The sequence below is a fragment of the Triticum dicoccoides genome, chromosome 1A (assembly GCF_002162155.2).
Source record: "Triticum dicoccoides isolate Atlit2015 ecotype Zavitan chromosome 1A, WEW_v2.0, whole genome shotgun sequence".
Lineage (NCBI taxonomy): Eukaryota > Viridiplantae > Streptophyta > Magnoliopsida > Poales > Poaceae > Triticum > Triticum dicoccoides.
Window position 1 is genome coordinate 499,792,498 of NC_041380.1, and position 22,908 is coordinate 499,815,405.

Consider the following 22,908-nt stretch of genomic DNA (forward strand, 5'->3'; position numbering starts at 1 on the left):
GGCGATGCACGGTGGCGGCGGGCGGCGCGAGGAGCTCGCAGGCGAGCGACGGCGCGCGGTCAGGCCGGGCGGGCCCCGCCTGGGCCCCGGCGGGCCGCGCGGGCGACGCGGGCGGGAAGCAGCGGTGTGGACATGTGGCGGCGTGCCACTGGCTCGGGGCGGCAGCACGGGCGTGTCCGGCGGGCGGCGGACACGTCTGGCGGCTGAGAGGGAGAGGGGGTTAGGGTTTGCCCGTGAATTTCGGGGGAGAGGGCATATTTATAGGTAGACGGAGCTAGGAGAGTCAATGAGGTGCGGTTTTCGCCCACACGATCGTGATCCAACAACGGAGAGCATGGAGGGGGTTTGGATGGGCTAGTGGGCTATTTCGGAGGAGTGTTGGGCTGCAATGAGAGAGGAGTTTTTTGCGGTTACCCGGTTAACCATTGGGGCATCAAACGACCTCCAAATGGAACGAAATTCGACAGGTGGCCTACCGGTGATGTACCAAGGCCACTTGACAAATCTCGGCCCATTTCAAGAACATTTTCTCCCGCTCACAAAACGAGATTTGAGAGGTGCGACGGGTGCATGTGGGAGTGTCGGATTTCGAAACGGGCAACGGGAAAAATGTCCGGATGCATGAGACGAACACGAATGCAAATGAGATGCACTTGATGACATGAGATGAAATGCATGACATGAACAAAATGCAAAACGAAGACAAAACCCAACCACGAAGGAAAATAACATATCACATAGCCGGAAAATGGCAAGAGTTGGAGTTACAATTATGGAATGTTACATCCGAGGCGTTACAAAGCCCGTGCCAAAAGAGTTCCTATGTCCAAAGCCAGAAAATCTACACAAGAAACTATGACATTCACTCTTGAACAATCAGATGATGATGAGGCTATTGTTGGTAAGAAGAAGAAGAGAGCTGGGAAGACCACTACCACGGTGTTTGGCAAGCCTTCCATGAGGGAAGATGAAGAAGAGGAGGAAGAGGAACCAGTTGCACCTCCTGCCAAGACTCATAAATTGATGTCTGATGCTATGAAGTCTGCTAACCCCTCCAAGTCTAAGCCCAAAGGTCCAGTTTTAGCTCCTAAGAGATCAACTAGGAACATCACAGCTGCTGAAAAGAACAAGGCCCTAGTGCCAGAAGTTCAAGAAGATGATGAGCCACTAGTGCTCAGAAAGTTGAAGCCAAAGATTCCAGATCATGATGATGAACATCCAGTTGCTGAAAACATGAAGCTCGGGAAAGACAAAGGACTGAGAGAATGGAGGAAAGTGGATCCATACTCGGTGAGGAGGAGAACAGCTTGTGATTATCGTTTCCATACCCATGAACAACAAGATTTCTATGAGACGGTGTTGCTTGACAAGAAGCCCATCATAAGCAACATGAAGTGGGTGGACTAGAAGTATATTGATGCAAATGAAGACTACTTCCCCCATGTTCATCAAAGCTTCAGGCTTACTGGATTTGATGCTTTTGTTGGACAAAAGCTTACAAAATGGAATGATGAGATGGTGATGCAATTCTACTCCACAACACATTTTTATCCAGATGGCAGAATTGTGTGGATGACTGAGGGCACCAGATACTAGTCATCTATCTCTAAGTGGGATGCTCTCATCAATGCCCCAAAGGAAGATGAAAATGATGTTGATGTCTATGGGAAGCCCGGGATGGATCACAACACTATGGCACTGAATGTCCCCAATATATCTATAATTTTTGCGTGTTCCATGCTGTTATATTATCATTCTTGGATGTTTTAGAATCATTTTATAGCAACTTTATATCATTTTGGGGGACTAACCTATTGACATAGTACCCACTGCCAGTTGTTGTGTTTTGCTTGTTTTTAGCTTCGTAGAAAATCAATACCAAACGGAGTCCAAATGCAGCGAAACTTTTTGAAGATTTTTTCTGGACCAGAAGACATCAGATGGGCCAAACAAGTACCAGAGGGGTGCCCTGAGGGGGGCACAACCCACTTGGGCACGCCTGGGGGCTCAGACGCGCCCTGGTGGGTTGTGCCCACCTCAGGGGCCTCCCGCACCACCTCTTTGCTCTATAAATACCCTAATATTCCAAAAACCCTAGGGGAGTCGACGAAACACAATTGCAGCAACCGCAAGTTCCAGAACCACGAGATCCAATCTAGACACCATCACAGAGGGGTTCATCATCCTCATTGGTGCCTCTCTGATGATGCGTGAGTAGTTCATTGTAGACCTACAGGTCCGTAGGTAGTAGCTAGATGGCTTCTTCTCTCTTTTTGATTCTCAATACAATGGTCTCTTGGAGATCTATTTGATGTCACTCTTTTTTGATATGTTTGTTGGGATCCGATGAACTTGAGTTTATGATCAGATCTATTTCATCCATGAAAATTATTTGAGTTTTGATCTCTTATATGCATGATTACTTATAGCCTCGTATTTCTTCTTCGAATCTTTGGTTTAGTTAGGCCGACTAGATCAATTTTTCTTGCCATGGGAAGAGGTCCTTTGTGATGGGTTCGATCGTTCGGTGTTCTTTCCCAGTGGCAGAAGGGGCAGCAAGAGATGTATTGGTCGTTGCTATTAAGGATAACAAGATTGGATTTATTCCTACATGATTAGATCTTGTCTACATCATCTCATCGTTCTTATTGCATTACTCCATTTCTCCATGAACTTAATACACTAGATGCATGCTGGATAGCGGTCGATGTGTGGAGTAGTAGTAGTAGATGCAGGCAAGAGTTGGTCTACTAATCTTGGACGTGATGCCTATATAATGATCATTGCCTGGATACCGTCATAATTATTTGAGGTTCTATCAATTGCCCAACAGTAATTTGTTTACCCACCGTTTGCTATTTTCTCGAGAGAAGCCACTAGTGAAATCTACGGCCCCCGGGTCTATTTTCTCATCCTATATTTTCAGATCTATATTTCTATTTGCCTTTTCCTTTATTTCCATCTTTTATTTTCAGATCTATATTACCAAAAAGCCAAAAATACCTCGCTGAATTTTATTTGTCATTATTTTATTTGCATCTACAAATCTATATCTTTACCAATCTTTTACCCGAGAGGGATTGACAACCCCTCTTACGCGTCGAGTTGCAAGTATTTGTTCTTTATGTGCAAGTACCGTTTACATAGTGTTGCTTAGTTCTCCAACTAGTTTGATAACCTTGGTTTCATAACTAAGGGAAATACCTACCGTAGCTATGCTACATCATCCCTTCCTCTTCGGGGAAATACTAACACGGACACGAGCCATCAGGCACATATGTACAAGACCATTCCTGACAAGGATCTGGGAACTCATAAGTTTGGATCACTATATTATTTGCTAGCTGGTTTGCCCACCACAAACTACATTTTGAGGCACACTTTGTTACCCAAATCTGGAGAAGAGAGAATGATTCGTGGCCACTCCATCAACCTGCTCCACTTGCTTTATGTTCCACAGAAGTTCAAAGTCATGATCCGGATTGTTGAGACAATCAAAAGGACAGTTGCTAACTAGAAGAGGTCATGTGGATATGCACCACATATTCAGATGCTTATCAACTCCAAAGTTGGTACAGATACATATCTACTTGACAGTGAGCACCTTCCTCTTCAACCAAAATTCGAGGATAATGTAGTGGTGATGAATGCTTCCCACCCTACTTTAGTTGAGGCTCAAGAGAAGGTTGAGGCAGCAGCAGCAAGAGCAGAAAAGGCAGCAAATGCACCCAATGTTTCAATAGCCAATCTCAAATCAAAGCAAGACCAGATGACATATCTACTAGAAGCAACACTGAGGATTGAGCGAAGTCTGGCCAACTTAGCCAAGAACCAAGAGAGCTTAGAGCGGATAATGGAGGACAAGATGTAAAATCTTGATGTCAAGGTCACTGATACAGTCTATTGTGGAGAAGCTGAGAGATGATGTTTAAGATGGCAATGAGGACACTACTACTGACAGATTCCAGACAGTGCCTAGGGCAGCCAGGGCCTAAGTTGTGCTAGTAGCAGACACCAGAACTACTCACTCAGCACCTGCCGCCACTGCTATAGTGCCACCCCCAATATCAACACCATCAGCTCGGCAGACATTAGCCGAAGCATTTGCAGAAGCAGTTCTCTCAAGCCATCTACGCACACCGGAGCAACAAGCCAGAAGACCCCTTCATGAGCTCCCGGAGATCGTGCCTAGAGTGCAGTATAGCACTATACCTTCTCAAGTTTTTTGGTAACATGTTGCCAAAGGGGGGATGTAGAGATCATAGGCTGAGAGAGAGAGAGAGAGACTCGTTCTTTTGCTCGTCTGTTTTTATTGCTACTTTGTCCGTTTGGTTTGTGCTAATTATTGTTTTATGCTCATGAGATACTTTGTGTGGTTGTGTGATTGATCATACTATGTTTAATGTGTGGTTTGTTCTTATCTCTATGATTTCTTGTGTATGATCATTCACTTATGTATTTGGTTATGCGTGCATGTAATTTCACTCTTATCATTTTGTGCGCTCCACCAAGATGTATGTGACATGGAAGAGTGACCCATGATCCTAATCGATTGTGCATTTGGATTCAAACACAAACTTTAAATAATGCAAAAATTTAGGGGGGGCTCTTTCTTATCACATACTTCTCAAAGCGACGATATATTTCATTTATTTTATCATTTGTCGAAGCTTTGATCTATATGTTGTCATCAATTACCAAAAAGGGGGAGATTAAAAGTGCAACTAATCCCTAGGTGGTTTTGGTAATTCATAACAACATATAGCTCATTGGACTAATTTCATTTCGAGATAAATATTTTAGGATATTCAATGATTGGCATGGCATGGACTAGAGATGTGGATCCCTCAAAATGCTAAGGACAAAGATTAGCAAAAGCTCAAGACTCTTCAGCTTTATTTTAGTGATTCAAGATCACATTGAGTCCATAGGAAAGCCAATACTATTAAAAGGGGATGAAGTGTTGCTTAATGGTCTACTTGCTCAAATGATTAGTGATATTTCTCCAAAACCCCTCAACCACTTTCTCCATCCAAATATGTCTAAAACATAAACTCCAACTCGGTCCCACCGATTCTTTCTACCCGGAGCCACCGAGTTCATATGACATAGCCATTGCCAGAAACCATAACAGTACGGTCTCACCGAGATGGCCTTGCCAGCGCTCTGTGACTTGTTGCACTTATTTCGGTCTCACCGAGTTATGCAATCGGTCTCACCGAGTTGGCTTGACAGATTCTCTGTTGCTTATTACTTCACTTCGATCTCACCGAGTTAATGCAATTGGCGCCACCGAGATGATGTTTGCCCTAAGCCCTAGCACATCGGTCCCATCGATATTCCTGATGTTCACATTTTTGAACTGATCGATGCCACCGAGTTTAACTATTCGGTCTTACCAAGATGAGTCAAATGTGTGTAACAGTTGGATTTTGTGTGCAGGCTATGTACCCCTCCACCCTCTTCTCCATTTGTGAGAGAGCCATCAGAACGTGCCTAGACTTCCACCATACATTTTCTGAGAAAGAATCACCTACTCATGTGTTGAGATCAAGAAATTACAATCCTACCATTTGAACCTTGATTTCTAGCCTTCCCCAAGTTGCTTTCCACTCAAATCACTCTTCCACCATAGCCAAATCTGAGAGAGAGTTGAGTGTTGGGGAGACTATCATTTGAAGCACAAGATCAAGGAGTTCATCATCAACACACCATCTATTACCTTTTGGAGAGTGGTGTCTCCTAGATTGGTTAGGTGTCGCTTGGGAGCCTCCGTCATGATGTGGAGTTGAACTAAGAAGTTTGTAAGGGCGAGGAGATCGCCTACTTCATGAAGATCTACCCGAGTGAGGCAAGTCCTTCATGGGCGATGGCCATGGTGGGGTAGACAAGGTTGCTTCTTCGTGGACCCTTTGTGGGTGGAGCCCTCCATGGACTCGCGTAGTCGTTATCCTTCGTGGGTTGAAGTCTCCATCAACGTGGATGTACAATAGCACCACCTATCAGAACCACGCCAAAAATCTTCATGTCTCCATTGCATTTGCCTTCTCCAAACCCTTACCTTTACCTTCATATGCAATGTTTTACTTTCCGCTGCTATACTCTTAGAATTGCATGTGTAGGTTGATTGCTTGACTTGTGCAAATTGTTAAAATCTGCCCACAACTAAAATTGGGAAAAGGACGGATTTTATTTGGTCAAGTAGTCTAATCACCCCCCTCTAGATATACTTTCGATCCTACAACCCCTCGTGGCACCTCCTGGCCTAATTCCAGCTCTATAAATTCCCAAATATTCCCCGTACATCAGAGAGCCACCCCAAGTACTTTTTCGCCGCTGCAGGGCCTCTACATCAACATTGCTGCCCCTCCGATGATGTGTGAGTAGTTTATGACAGACCTACGGGTTCGTAGCTAGTAGCTAGATGGCTTCTTCTCTTTCTCTTTGATCTTCAATACAATGTTCTCCTCGATGTTCTTGGAGATATATTCGATGTAATCCTTTTTGCGGTGTGTTTGTTGGGATCCGATGAATTGTGGGTTTATGATCAGATTATCTATGAATATTATTTGAGTCTTTTCTTAACTCTTTTATGCGTGATTATTATAGCTTTGTATTTCTCTCTGATCTGTTTGTTTGGTTTGGCCAACTAGATTGATTTTTATCTTGCAATGGGAGAGGTGCTTTGTGATGGGTTCGATCTTGCGTTGCTCAATCCCAGTGACAGAAGGGGACATGACACATACTTGTATCATTGCCATTAAGGATAAAAATATGGGGTTTATTCATATTAATTGGGTACATCATGTCATCGTGCTTAAGGCGTTACTCCGTTCTTTATAAACTTAATACTCTAGATGCGCAATGGATAGCGGTCGATGTGTGTAGTAATAGTAGTAGATGCAGGCAGGAGTCGGTCTACTTGTCTCAGACGTGATGCCTATATACATGATCATTGCCTAGGATATCGTCATAATTATTCGCTTTTATATCAATTGCCCCACAATAATTTTTTACCCACCGTATGCTATGTTTAAGAGAGAATCCTCTAGTGAAAACTATGGGCCCCAGGTCTATTTTAATCATATATTAAAATCCAAAATTACCTTGCTGCAATTTATTTACTTTTATTTTATTTTATGTTTTTGTTTATTGTATCTATCACTACGATATTTGATCCTTGTAATTAACCGCCAAGGGATTGACAATCCCTTGTTTGCGTTGGGTGCAAGTATTTGTTATTTTGTGTGTAGGTGCTATTAACGAGGTGTTGCGTGGTTCTCCTACTGGATTGATAACCTTGGTTCTTAACTGAGGGAAATACTTATCTCTATTGTACTGCATTATCCCCTCCCCTTCGAGGAAATCCCAACGCAGCTCACAAGTAGAATAGACATCAAAAGTATCATCCAGTGTGATGAAGCTCCGCAAGATTGAATCCACTACTATGCACGACTTTATCTGAAGAACTAGCCATCAATCTTGGCCAAAGAAGACAAATAGATCAGATACCATACATAACTACTTAATTACACATCAAAGAAACTTCAAAAGATTCAATAATATTCAATGAACAATCTGATCATAAACATACATTTCATCATATCCCAACAAACACAACCACCAATTACATCATATTGAACTATTGGTGTTAAAGGGAGAACTGGAATGGGTGCCCTCAGGAATGTGGACACGGGTGGTTCATGCATGGTCGTCGTCATCTCGTGTCGTAAGGTGTTGGGTTAAGTCTCGCAGTGGGAAAAACCCTCATGTTTAGTTGCCACTATGAGTTTAGAACCCCGAATAGACCACCGCAGCAGCGGACATCCAGAAGGGTCTTGACTTCACTAGAGAACGTGTTGAAAGCAAGAAGTGGCGGACATTTTTTTGCATTCTGGGACAAGAAATTCCTAGCCATTGTTTGGCTGATGTTACTCGCCGCTGCACTCAGCTTCTACACTCGGAAGGAAATAAAAATTATTTCTTGTCTGTTGCCCACCCGACCATCTCCTTTAGAAAAGTAGTGGAATCCTACATGTTAGTTATTACGTTGCTTATGGCTAAGCATCTTCCGGCAGAGGAAAGGAGGCGACTAGTTGCTTCGGGCAAAATAGTGAGTGGACGAGAAGCGAGTGAAGTGCAACCGTCATAAGTAAGGCTCGCAAGATATAGGTCCCTTATGAATATTGTACTGAGTAAGATTCATTGAAGAAATGCTTCTCAGAAGCATTAAGTTTGCGCCACAAGCATAGTCTTCTGCTGACTTAGCCTTTCCATTAACCTTCCAAGCCAACGATGCGGGTTCGATTCCCGCTACCCTCTCCATTCTTTATAAAAGGAGTATTCTATTTGTCTAGACATGTTAAAGGCTTATCTCTCTCTTCAACCCTTTGAGAGAAATGTAGCAAAAGGAAGGAAATCCATGGACCGACCCCATTGTCTCCACCCCATAGGAACTAAGAGATCACCCCAAGGACGCCTTCGACGTCCAAGGATCATGGACCAACCATAGACAACGCTTATATCCATCACTGTAGGACTTGTGTTCAAGCTTTCCCCAGCCCCATGCATAGATCCTCCACAAAAGGTAAATGTATACGAAAAAATGACTGATTGAACTTTCCAATAGACTCATTCCATGAGTAGATGATTGAATGGGATTCTCTTGGGCAACGAAATCACCCTGAAAGAGTCGAGGTCTCTTTGGACTTCTTTTTTGCCTCTCTCCCGGATTCAGAAAAAGGGAGGAAGAGGGCCTCTCGACGGGAGTGATTCCCTGTAAAGAGATCGTTCCCAGCAACTGTTAAAGGGGGTCTAGGTGATACATAGGCGTATTTCCAAAGTGACGCTCAAACCTACCTATTTCTTTGAGTGAAGACTTTGAAAATCTCTTGCAGTGCAATCGAGTTCCTCAGCGACAGAGACGCAGTTCTTCTAGTCTTTCATGAAATTGGTCTGACTGAAGAGTTAGGATTTCGCTAGTGTGATTCTCCTGTCATGAGGAAATTGAGAGTCACATTTCCGACTCCAGTTGTCAACCTTATCTTGACAACGGTCTTGTTCGAAGAGCATGCGAGTCATTTCATGTCGGGTTGCCCCCGGGCTATAAATATCCTCCCCATACAACCATTTATTGGTTGGCCGCTCTGAGTGACTGTTTGACAAGTGTCAACTAGAGCAACCCATCATCCGAGGAACTTGAGAGAATCCTAAGCGAGGAAAAACCCAAACAACTAGATCCAAAGTGGTTGAGCATCACTAAACAGATTGTCCTGTGTGATTAGACGCTTATTATCTTTGAATATTGTGATCTTCCAGGCGGTTAGGCGTCATGTTCTGAGCATCCAAGAAGAAATTGTGGAGTGCCATAGAATGACTCCGTGAAGGTTTTGGAAGTCTACCTTGAAGACTTACCATGACTTATTGGGCAAGGTCTAAGTGATCTTAGCTCAAGGAAGATAAGGTGAAGACTAAGTGTCTTTAGGGTTAAATTCCAAGTATCCCTAACCATACGTACAATTTTCACAGCAACTCAAACTGGTCAATCAAATTCATTGTCTTCACCAAGCTACGATGGTTTAAATTCCTTAGCTCTTTACTTTCAGTACAGATGTGTTGAAGAATTTGACTCTCACCATGAATACTTTGACTTGAAGACTTCCATCATGATACTTTTATTTGTCTTCCATTTTGTTGTTCTGAAGGTTGTTTGTTCATATGTTCGCTTGTTCTTCATATACTGCTACTTAGCGTATTTCTTCACCCTGTTATTCCTCGAAGAACTCGCGTCTTTGAAGAATTTGTCAAAATCTCCCACTCACCTCCGCTCTGGTTGATAACTTGCACTTTCAACCATCCACCACCCCAGCAACAACTCATGAAAGGTACCCGACATAATCAGCCCAGCGTAGGCCAACATTCGAGTAAGGCACGACTACACCAACGACGACCTATCGAAGAAAACACGCACACATGGACAACGAATAAACGCTACAAAAAAGGTGGCCTCGAGTGTGCATGCGTTCCACAGGTCATGGACGTCCGAGGCCGTCGGGGAGGTGATACAAGTAAAACCCCGATTGAATGGGGGTAAAGGCGCCAAGGAGGCATCAGCGAGGGGCGCGCGTGGATCGAATGGGCGAAGGGCGCACATGCCACTGGGAGGCGGGTACTTCAGCATCATTTAAAGGAGTAATGTGTTTTTCACTCATCTATGCAAATATTAATCTAAGTGAGGCCTCCGACTACTCTCAGCATCTCATATGTGAATCTCAAACTCCCATTCATCTGTTTAATTTGAGAGAGGTTTAAAAGGCCTTCTAAATCAACTGGATAATCGCAGGGTCGGGAGGAATGGGGGGTCCAATCGTTCCCGCCACCTGATGGTGTTTCTCACCAAAACTCGTTGTCGACGCCTCTCCCACCCACCTCTCCGCCGGGGAGCCCTAGCCCCAGGTCAGCCCACCGCGCCCTAGTGCGGCAAGCGTAGCTGACAAGGTGAGGCACATCGGCATCCCTCGCCATATGTCCTCCGATGGCATGACATTGCCTCTCCTCCAGCTCCGGACAACTCCCCGCGATCCTTGTGGATCTCGGGATCGAGGACAACAATGACCTCCACTGTGGCCCTCCATCTCTGCCACGAACGTCTCCCCCCTCCGCCTCGCCACACAACAAGTCAACCTCAAGGGGCAAAGCATGACGCATCAAAGCAGAGGACCACCCTAACCTTGACGCATCACCCCGGATAAGTCGCACGCGCTGCCGTCAATAGCTATCTTCAACGACCATAGTCCAAACAAATGCAAGTTTGTTTGTTTTTTCCTCCTTTTAATTCAGCCATGTGTACATGAGATTGGAGTGAGCATGATCTGTGCAAATGTTGAATGGGGTACTATGTACATGAACTTTACATATACATTTTCCAAAACCTTTTTGCAATGCTTGTTGCATATGTGGGAACATGTAGATAACCAAGAGAACTTCATGGTGAGCTTGATCAATCTAGGATTCGAAGTTGGACGATATATTTTCTGCCAATGTCAACTATCTTTTGGAAATGGTTTTGTCACTTGTTTCATTATTTTGGTATAAGCACTTGATAGTTACTTTTTTGTTATGCCGAATTATATGCTAAACAATGTCCGAACATGTTGTTGTTAACACAATGGATGAAATTACATATATTCTTGCGTCAATCTCGAAGTTATGCATCCAGTATCATTATTATTTTGGATTTGTCCTCGGGTATATGTAGGGCTGGAAAAAAAGCTCGAAGCTCGTGAGCTAAACGAGTAGCTCGTGACTCGGCTCGAATCGACTCGAACTCGAAGAATAACGAGTCGAGCCGAGCTTTAGTTTAAGATCGTTTATAGACCAAGTTAAACGAGCCAATCTCACGAGTACTCGTGTAACTCGTTAGGCTTGGTACAAAAGATCAGCCACTTCCAATATAAAAAAAGATCAGCCACTCAGCACCCTATGTTCCAGGAGCACAACACAAGGCCTAACTGTTGAAGGCCCAGCCGCCTAGGAGACTCATGCATTACAAGGAAATTACCATTGTTTAGTGATATATATGTTTAATATATACATAATAATTTTTATAATGTTTGAGGGTTTTATGTTCATATCTTTAACGAGCTTAACAAGCTAAACGAGCCAGCTCGCGAGTTATACGAGTCGAGCCAATCTTGAATTTGAGCTCGTTAATCATAACGAGTCGAGTCGAGCTAACTCGTTAACGAAACGAGCTCTAGCGAGTCGAGCCGAGCTGGCTCGACTCGGCTCGAATTCCAGCCCTAGGTATGTGTGCCATGAAAGAATATATATCATCCAATTCCAAGAACAACAAAAGGGGAGGGTTGTTGATGGTGACTATGTTCTCGTCTACTCCGGTACATTCTCTTCCAAGCACGTATATCAAACCATTTCCTCTCAGTTTCTCAGTTTTTCGATAAACGGTGGATTCTATTAACTCAAAATAAAACATCAAAGAGATACAAACACAATGAACACACACCCAACCTCTGCATAATACCAACGCGCGCGCACACGCAAAAGGCAAGAAAAACACTGAAAAAGAGAAGTCATACAAAATCAAAGCTATGCCTATGCAAGGAAAAAGGAAAAAAATAATCCCTGAAGTGACAGAAGCAGCTGCAGATGGCAAAAACGTTGCAGCCAGTAAACAATCTTATCATCCTCGGACAGAACTACAGCCGAACTGTTTTTCGATTCGAAGATCACGCTAATATACTCTTGATAAATGATTATGAGCAGTCGTGGTGTCACCTAACTTATCTGCAAAGTAACAGGAGTAGTATGATACCATATCCATGGCATATATTCGACGGAGTCGTATCATTGCCTTGCGCCGTTACCAGGTTAGGTACATACATGACTTGGCCGCATCTGGAAGCGAACTGTGTCATTGTATTCCAGCGACCTCGGCTGCCCAGCTCAACCACCTTTCACACCGCACCGACGACAGACATCTTTTCCTCCAACAAAAGGAGACAAGTGTGTAATCGTAGGACGAACGCAAACATGGCCGAAACAAGACCGGTGTACAAACATGCCCAATGTGCAGGGAGCATGTGGGACAGGGGTACTCCATCAAAATTAAGAACACCAAACGATGGAATTCCACAGGGAATTTCTCTATTTTGAGTGCCCAGAGTTCCATTTCCACAGAAATACCACCCCCAACTACTGAAGCTACTGGTATAGATAGATACCCCGTCCTGAGTGAAAGAGACACCTCAAGCACGGTCCATCTCAACAAAACCTAAAGTCGTTCCACGTTCCCCTCCAAAGGAGCCAACGTGGGCGGGCAAATAGTTTCGTCTGAGGTCAGACATACCCACATGCTGCAAGATTGCAGTAGACATATTTCGGCAAATGCTAGGCAATACAGGATGCAGCAGGCAAACACCGGCTGAGAACGATATATAGATAGATAGCAATGGCACTTGCAGCCAATGTGTATGTACAGCAAAAGATCAGCCACATAAATAGCAGTGATCTAAGTCGATGGTCGCCATGTTCGCCAACACTCGAGAGCACACCTAAAACTACCACTAGTATGTACAGGCAAGGATAGATAAGACTGGCTGACGGGGAACCCTCTGCTTCTTCCCCTCCTATCATCAGCTCCACACCCAATCATGTCGTAAGTTTAGCGAGCCGCCCACACCTACGTATCTTGTTTCCCTACATGATATACTCACAAAACCACGCGCGAGTTTCTCCTGCGTGTGGCGCGGGCAGCCAGTGTCAGTATCGGTTTCCAGTCAGGACAGGTGGAAGGACCCCTGCCCCTCAGTAATCGCGTAGAGTAGCTTCTCCCTCATCCTTTCCTGAAGGGCGCAAAGGTTTGGTGTTAGTATGCCAATGAACGGTAACTTTCAGGAAACTCAAACGTATAGCAACTGGAACTAACTACTGCAAATAATCATGCCAGAAAAGGCATGTTCAGAATGCCAATTACTACTGACTTGGATGCGCACTTCATAGTCCACAGTTTCTTTTAGCTTAAGTGTTCCATCAAGATATTAAAGCACTTATCTTAATTAATAAAAATAGTAAGAAGAATAGAAGTAAACTAATCTACTAAGACGTGCTCAGTTTCGATAGCAGAAAGGTAGAGAGTTCAGACCTTAGAGCAGTAGGCAGGTAACTTAAGATAGTTAGCGCAAGTCATCACACTTGGCAGATCATCATCAGCATCGTTGTTGCTATGCTGTTAATTGTATAGCACAAGTTAGCAAACTAGTAAAAAGTAACTGATGAGAGATAGAGAGGTAGCTTTAAATTGTGAAAACAGACCTTCCTGACAACTGTCAAATTTGGATTCAGTGCAGCCAGACCGCCTGGAGGGAGCCGAGGTGAACCCGTTATAAATTGCAAGAAAGCTCTGCGTTCATGGCATCCAAACTCTTGTATGATCTCTAACAACTGCAGCGCATTAAGATTTCTTGTTATGGTACTGAGATACTATTTTTCTTGGAAAATGGAACTTCAAAATGTATCTACTAATAAAAGACTTACATTAAGGACTGCAGGACTGCTGGAGGTGTAGCCATGATCAAATTTTATGTGATCCACAAGTTTCACAAACTGTTCAGAAGCAAGGTGTCAATAACAAAAAACGAATATTTACAAGAAAATCAACAACTTCCAACAAAAGTAATCTTGTTCAACACAGAGTAATCTTGCTCTCTGCATATTTATAAGAAAAGGCACATACATCCCAGTTATCTTGTTCTCCGCAGAGTAATCTCTCCAGCTCATCCTCTGAGAATGCCCGAAGTGTGCTTAGTGGAAATACCTGCAATACCCAGTGTAAGTGTAGCACAACAAATTGGATTTTTTAAACTACGAGCAGTAAGAGACAACACCAGAGAAGAGTGGAAAATGTATAATGAGAAGTGAAACATCGAGTTCATGTCACCCTATTGGCCCCATGCGAGGCTCATGAGTTACAAATCAAAGCAACCTAGCGCCTATATACACCTGAACAGACAGATGAGGAAGCTCTGGTAAAAAAAGGACGAAGGGCGAGTCAATCGCCAAATCAAAATGATTGCCATCAGAAACAGTTAGAAGTGTATACATATTGGATTAAGATTACTTAAGAAATATTACACAGGGTTATTAAATGAGGAATGGCTTTTGCATTGTCTAATTAACGCATTACTGCCAAGTTCCTCCGAGGATAAAAGCGCTAGTAGGAAGCAGCAAATTTGCAACTTTGTCCAAGAGTGTAGAACGCATATAAACTAAGAACTGTAGAGCCATGATAGCTTCTAGGTAAGTAACAATGCATCCTACACGCACTCCACATTTTTTGAACTGGGACAACCCAACCATGGTGTAACTGAAAAGCTGTCATTAGTCACACACAAGTATAAACATATGAGAGCGGCACCATGATATAGCATACCTGACTGAATCCTGACTCAAAAGCCTCCAGCTGTCTTGTGATTCCACTTTTAACCGTTGCCTCGACAACAAAAGAAACATATTCTTCCAAATTCTCACCAGTTACCTGAAAATAACTTAAGTAATTTAGGGAATACTTTAATCTGCTGCGAACCCGGCAACGGAAAGTGGCACGGTCATATCACTTACATTGTCTGAAGTACCCTCTGAAGAAAGCACATATTCTGGATACCCTGGGACAGCAAAGTCAATAACAAGATCCTCAATTTTACAACCACGATAAGACAAATCAGATGTGCTCTGGCATTCCTTTGTCGAACATGATTCTAAATATTTCCTTTGACAAGTAAGCGCTTTAAACTCCATAAGGGTCATTGCGAGTTCAGGATCAAATGAATTGATATCATATATATTAAGCTCCTATCATAGAAAAGATTATTAGATCGACAAACAGAAGAAAGCATAATAAACATGATATATATTCCGAGAATATAGGACCCAAAATACCTGTCCTAGGATAAGCTTGTAAAATGCTTTGGAAAATGGAATGTCAAGAATTCTGCCATCCTTAATTGCCTTTGCGAGAACCTGACCAAGGAGGTGAAACCTTTTATTTATTTCCGAGAAGGAAGCACAATCTACAGAAGCAGACCACGGTCGAGGAAACAGTCCATTAGGCGCGACCACAGTCCGGGAACCAATGTGAGCATTGTTGGTGCCAGCTTCACAAGAAAGCTCACCCCTCCACATGCCTAAACCAGACTTCTGAAACTCATGACTTATCAACGTATAGAACTCCATTGTAGGACCTAAACCTGTGCCTACTTCTTCTTCATATTCTACTTCAAGCAGTGCACTACTCTTAGCATAGGAATGCATCATTTTCGCAGCTGAAGCCAGTATATCATCACGATCAACTTTGAACTTTTTCCGTGAAATGGGTGAACCTCTTTCTGTTGATATATTGCTACCACTTGTATCTATCATATGACCACGTTGCATTGATGAAGAACCAAATGCTGTCAGTTGGAAATACTTCCATCTTGCCTCAAAGGAAAATAAGAAAGGGCACGCAGACATCAGTTCAGTGCACCATAAAGGCAGACAGCGAGACCTTAAAACCAAGGGATCATGCATCTGTTGCTCCAGTTTATCTGTCAATTTAGCACTAACAAACTCCTGAAGTGGAACTGAAGAAACAGAAGGCTTCAGATCATCAAGGTCAGTTAACTTCCCTTGAGCAAAAGCATGGTTTCTCTCATTAGACACGAGGTGAAACGAGTATCGGTTTAATCCTTCTAAAACTTTCAGCATAAACAATATGTCATACAATGAATTTGATCTATCAAGTTTGCAAGGGATCTTGCCAAGCAACAAGCTGCTGAAGAAAGGGAGTGCTTGCCACATTAAACCAGTTTTACTGTCATTTGTTGATATCGCTGCATTAGACAGGTTCTCAGGAGAATCATCTTTTTCTGGATTTGCAGCTGTTCGAAATGTTATGTCATGCACACTGCGCCAAAACTGGGTGTCCAAAATTACATCAGCTCCCGCATTGATCTGATCTTGCAGGATTGATTGATATAGAGTAACAGATCGGTCAAGCTCTTTTCCTTTCAGGCTAAATACCAGTTTTGGCTGTACAGCACAATCAGTCCCGGTCGACTTGTTTCGTTCTGGTTGACCTCCAGCTGCACATCCATTATGGTGTTGAGGTTACCAGAACAAGAGACAGGTTGCAAATTAGAGAATAACAGCTAGTAATTAAGTCAAATCTAGACACACACTCACCAGAAGATGGCGACCCTTTCTTCGAGCATGGTTCTACATAAGAATTTTGATTTTCCCTGATGATACCCTGAAAAGGAGCCATTCTAGTCTTAAAACACGGAAACCTAGAAGTATGAACAGCGATAAACTGTGGATTTATTGGATAATTTTTTCCGGTATCAACAGGTATGTATGAAGTAATAGCCAAACCATGCATAACCTCTACGGCACTAAAAGAAAGTTATAAATATAAGCAAGTAGCACTCAGCCTATTCATATTTCAATATATCCCAACTGTTAATGTTTCTTAAGATTGCAAACAGAATAATACCTCTGATGAAGGAGAAGATTCTGGGCTGGAATCTCTTTCCTGAGGGTCATCTTCAGCACATTTGCTCTCAAAAGCAACACTACTAGGTGGTGATTCAGTATTCTGATCACTTGTGCATGTACTGACTTTGGGCCACAGAAATTGTTCGATAGAATGCAAGGAAGAAGAGATTTCCAAATTCACAGAATTATCATAGCTTGATAAGTTTGTTTCATCTTCATCCTTCTTGAAACGTACTCGGATACATGGACTAATTGTTGAGTGGCGAATAGGGATATCAGAAATATTGTTCCTTGGCTTGAAATTGTGGCTCATTATCACTGGGAAGTTGTCAAGAGAAGTAAGAGCATTCTGCAGTTTCCTTACAAGTAGTGTCAAGAGCATATCACCCCAACCTTGCTCCATTCTTGAGAAACAAATCCGGGCAAATGACTGAAATCTTTTCAGCACAGCACAAAAATGTTCAGCATTGTAATCTTTAAGATTGTCATCCACCTGAAGGTATTTGCCGTTAGACAGGTAATTTAACAAAGATTTGACCAGTCCACTCTCAAGGAATTCAAACGTCGTCATTGTTTCTCCTCCGTGAAGCTCCATCATCACCTCGCTCAAAATGGTAGACAGGTGTTCTTCATTTTGAAGACTGTCTTGGTTGAATGACTTGTCGGCAGAGTCATTTAGAACTGCACAGCAAGTTTTGAGCTTCTGCAAAATCTCTGTTAACCCCATCTCTGAATTCACTGCTTCAGCTGTAAAGTAAGTTGTCTTCACATGTCTTGCGAAATTAAAAAGGTTCCCCTGCCCAATCCTACAAGCCCTTGTTTCAGCAGATTCAGATTGGCGGGAATCAAATGCATAGCAGAAACATGTAGGTTTATTTCTTATAACAGGTTGATTTTCTGACTGTTGAGTGTCATCAGAGAGAGGGGGGCTGGACTTTGAGCAATCCTCTTGCATAAGAAGAGCCTCTACTGCATTGACAACACCTTCTTTGATAAAAGATCCAAGGTAAGCATCCGGAAGCTTTTGCATGAGAATCTCGATAATCTTCAGTGATGAGATTAGCACATGATGATCCTTCCGGGACAATAAACCAGCCAAGAAGCTGTCACATAATCACAGAAGTAACATACTCATTTAGACTCAGACAATTAACGAGTTCAGTGAAAATGTCTATAGGAATGCAGCCCTTCTTTTGCAGGTCGTGTTTACCTTGATATGTTTGTTTCCTTGAGCAACTCTTGAAGCATTTCAGGTTTACTGAAGTAACAGATGTTATTTACAATTGAAGAACAGCCATAGCAAATGTACGAATTTGCACCAGAGTTGACTGCCTGCACAAAACAACATACTCACTTCATATTTCAGAGCAAGAGCATCCTTAATGAGCTGTTAGTTCGTTATTGTGAACAGACCTTGATCAAGATAGGAAGGATATCCGTAGAGAACTGACACAAGAACCCTGGTTCATCGACAATTATTTTTTCTTTAGCAAGTACTATATAGGTGTCTTCAACATCTCTTGCCGCAGAAGGAATAAGCTGGATTGCTAATTTCAGAGCTTCATTAACCTGGTAGGATCAACAATTAAACTATCAAATCACTGATTGGCAGCTAGTGTGAACTTCAGGGCTGCATGTTGGTGTAAAAAGAGGGATCAAGGGATGTGATCGGACAAGTTCTACTATTATAGCTACTTATTTATTGATCAATGAAAATAATGTTTCGCTTGTTCAGAAGTGGAAAGCAGTGCTTATAATACTCCCTCCGGTCCTTTTTAGTCTGCATATAAGTTGTGTCTGAAGTCAAAGTATCTCTACTTTGACCAAACTTATAGAAAAAAGTATCAGCATTCATAATGCCAAATCAATATTGTAGATTCATTATGAAATGTAGTTCCATAGTACTCCCTCCGTCCCAAAATTCTTGTCTTAAATTTGTCTAAGTACGGATGTATCAAGTCACATTTTAGTATTAGATACATCCGTATCTAGACAAATCTAAGACGAGAATTTTAGGACGGAGGGAGTACATATATTTGATATTATAGATATTGATATTTTTTATATAAATTCGGTCAAACTTTGCAAAGTTTGACTTGACACAAATCTAATACGCAAAGTAAAAAGGACCGGAGGGAGTACAAGTTAAGTCACAAAGAAATGGATAGGACAAATTCACAATAATGGTAGCATAACTTATAAGATTACAGCCCAGTTCTTTTGGCTGCTTCTCCCAAAATCTTGAATCCGTATTTTTTTTTTACAATCCTAGAGGTCCAATTCTCACGATTCTAGGAGAATCGGACAAAAGAATTGTGCCTACTAGTTCTTTTCTAGTAAATATACTGATCAACTGAGCTTGGTGCATGTATTAGTATTACTACTGGTAACAGCAGCATCTGCTCGTGTAGGTTATGGACCACCTGATGTTGACATTACCAAGAAACAGAACTATAGAAATATGGACTGGCAGTAAAAAAGCTATTAAGCAACCAACCTGGTTATTTTGGTTTTCCGAAGGCAGGTATGGCATCCCATGGGAGAGATCTGAACTGACCAAAATCCCCCTTATGGTGCTACCAACATTCAACTCAAAGAGAGACTTCACTGCCACAAGTGAAGTACAGGCTAGCTTAGCAAGAAGCCCGATCAAGTTCTGCAATCACAACAAACTACAATCAACTCCCTCAAAGACATACTCATGATACGCATAGAAGGTCAAGGGGAAGCATACACTGCAAGTTGATGGATTAAGGGAAGTGAGTCCGCTGGCGTTGATCAAAGGAAGGACCTTCTCTACCAGGCCCTGGTGGCAGAGCTGGTCAAGAAGCTCCACTGAACCACTAAAAGAGTCTACAATGCTTATCAGGCAAGTTGCAACCTTTTCAACAACCTGTGATATTATATCGCCTGAAACATTAGCAGAGCACTATGTACATGCCTAATACAAGCAAGCTCGGTTAAATTAGTGGGTAACAATACCATCTTGTCCTCAGACTGCAGTAGATTACACAGCATTGGGATCGAATCCATCACAAACTGGGAGCAATCTGCGGGGACCTTCTTGCAGGCATTTGCAACAGCTGAGACAGCAACCCTCTGAACCATCCAAGCACGCATCCAATTAGCGAATGCAGTAGATTCTCAGCACCAAAAGATGGAATTTCTGCAATTCTAACCTGAATACTTGCAGAGAAGAAGTCAATGTATGCGAGCACGGCGGTGATCATGCCTGCCTGCAAGCACTGCGCCGGCTGCCGCAGCGATATCTTCTCGAACGCCTGCAAGCACTGCTCATACAAACAGAAGAAGCGTGATTGATCGATCACATAAAGCGCTTCGTTCAGGTCAATGTGATGTTCTGGCCGGGTTTTCAGGGCTGCTCCGTTACCTGCTCGGCCACATCAAGGTACTCGATTGCGAGGAGGCGGGAGCAGAGCACGGGGAGCAGGCCATGGCGGACGACGGCGTCGGCGGCGCGCGGCATGGCGTCGCAGAGATAGGTGATGGCGCGCACGGCGAGCAGCAGCTCGTCGGGGCTGGCGACGTCGGCGCCGGCCAGCCGCACGAGCGCCCGCGCGGCGGACTCGACGGGGAAGTAGCCCCCGGCGTCCTCGGTGCAGAAGGAGAGCGCCTCGCAGAGCTCCGTGAGCGACGCGAGCAGCGCGCCTCCCCCGGCGCCCTCCGAGGCGACGGCCGCCACCATCCGGCGGAACTTGCCGCTCCCGGGCCCCCCGTCCCCATCCGACTCACACGACGACCCGCCATCCCCGTCCCCGTCCCCGTCCCCATCGTCGCCGTCCACATCGGCATCGGCGTCGGCCTCGGCGGCGTGGCCGGACGACGAGGTGTCCATGTCGGAGGCGGCCTGCTCCGGCAGCCCCGGCGCGGAGACGGCGGCGGCGGCGGAGGTGGAGGGCTCGGCGGTGCAGGGGCGCTTATCGGCGGGAGGCTCGGCCTCGCCGGAGCCGCCGGGGTCGGAGTCGGGGCGCTTCCGGCAGCGATCCATCGGCGCGCGCGCTCACCTCAGGCCCCCGGGCGCGGACGTGAGCCAGCAGCACAGCGGCAGTCCTCGCTCCGTCCCAGCAACGAACACGATCGATCAGGGAGGGGAATCGGGGGGGATATGAGTTGAGAGACGTGCGGGGTGGGGAGGGGGGGCGGGTTTTAAGTCTGGTTTACCCCTCTATCCCGATCGATCGGGTTTAAAATCCGGGAGATTTTTAACCGATTCGGTGCGGTTTCTGGGGGAGATTCCCCGTGTTTATCTGGGAGTTCCGCACCGCCATTGTGTGCGGGGGTGGGTGGGTGGAGGGCAGTAATGGAACTGCGCGCCGCGGCCTGGCCTGGGCTGGCCTTGCGGTTTGGTTTGGTTTGGTTTGGTTCGGGGTTTGCTTTTGGACTTTTGGTGTAGCGTCGTCCATTGGCGGGGCGAGGCTTACCTGGGAAGGCACTGCCCGTGCGTGCTTTGTTAATTGCGGATTACGTGGAGGCCGGAAGGATAGGCTCCGGCTCCGAGCGAGGACGGGATCCTTTATCTAGCAGATCTAGTAAAAGGCACTGTATTGTGGTAAGCAATCTAAAAAATAAATAAAACTAAACCGTGAAATAATCGTATTTTACGGTTTTGGACGAAAACAATTTCACATACCATAAAACGGCCGGTATTAGGGAAAAAAATCTATAACTCCCCGAAAGAAGAACTTGTACCCAAGATATCCAGCTTTGGAGTCGACTTTTAGGGTGAACTAAAAAGACATGCAGCGGTAGGTGGGAGAGAAATTTCAGCCCAACTGACGCCGGACTCGTCGGAGTCCGACAAAACTTCGACAAGGTGCTCCGATTCTGCCTAAATCCCCTCCAATTTCCGGCAACCAACCCCGATTCCCACTGATTTCAACCAATTCATGTGTAGGAGTATGAGCTCAGGAGGGCACCGGCAGAGCAGGGGAGGTTTGGCGCGAGCTCGAAGGCTGTCGACCGGGGCGTGGGGACGAGCAGCTGGACGGGGCCGCAAGCGCGTGTGAGCAGGGGAGAGGGGTGGGTCCGCGGGCATGCGTAAACAGTGGAGAGGGGTGGGGCCGCGGACGCACACTAGGAGGTGGCCGGTCAGGGTGCCCGCCCACGAGCCATGCGCGAGCAGGAAAGTTGTTGGGGTTGTAGGCGCAAGCTCGAAGGCGGCTGGCCGGGGTGCGGGCGTCCACTAGATCAAGATCGGACACATGGTGACCTTCAAGTTGCTGACTCCCGACACCGTGAAGGTGATCGTCTTCAACGACGACGACATTGAAGTGGTGACCAAGTGCGGGAGGCACGACGACGCATTCGTCGTGAACGTCTAGGAGAGCTCTCTGTTGCGCGTGGTGTTTTGGTTAGGATATGTCATACTGCTTCAGTTAAAAACTACTCCCTCCATCCGAAAAAGCTTATCCCAAGCTTATTCCTCAAATGGATGTATCTATCTAAGCTTTTTCGGATGGAGGGAGTACTTAGTTTAAGTGTCGTACTTGAAGGAAATATGTCCTAGAGGCAATAATAAAGTTGTTATTTTATATTTCCTTATTCATGATAAATGTTTATTATTCATGCTAGAATTGTATTAACCGGAAACTTGATACACGTGTGGATACATAAACAAAACACCGTGTCCCTAGTAAGCCTCTACTAGACTAGCTCGTTAATCAAAGATGATTAAGTTTCCTAACCATAAGCATGTGCTGTCATTTGATGAACGGGATCACACCATTAGGAGAATGATGTGATGGACAAGACCCATCCGTTAGCATAGCATATTGATCATTCAGTTTTATTGCTATTGTTTTCTTCATGTCAAATACATATTCCTTCCACTATGAGATT

General features: G+C 44.4%; 1 protein-coding gene across 1 annotated transcript; it reads right to left on the minus strand.

Moving 5' to 3' along the window:
• Positions 1-12,914: 12,914 nt before the first annotated feature.
• Positions 12,915-21,181, minus strand: LOC119282858 (E3 ubiquitin-protein ligase UPL4-like). The gene is made up of 17 exons (XM_037562902.1): positions 20,441-21,181; positions 20,229-20,339; positions 20,032-20,148; positions 19,784-19,942; positions 19,547-19,705; positions 18,463-18,618; positions 18,260-18,381; positions 17,048-18,152; positions 16,738-16,804; positions 15,454-16,637; positions 15,136-15,366; positions 14,948-15,052; positions 14,252-14,332; positions 14,053-14,121; positions 13,831-13,959; positions 13,661-13,744; positions 12,915-13,361 (listed from the first exon to the last, which is right to left on the minus strand). The coding sequence occupies exons 1-17, from the start codon at positions 21,056-21,058 to the stop codon at positions 13,296-13,298; spliced, it is 4,563 nt and encodes a 1,520-aa protein (XP_037418799.1). The 5' UTR covers positions 21,059-21,181; the 3' UTR covers positions 12,915-13,295.
• Positions 21,182-22,908: the final 1,727 nt, after the last annotated feature.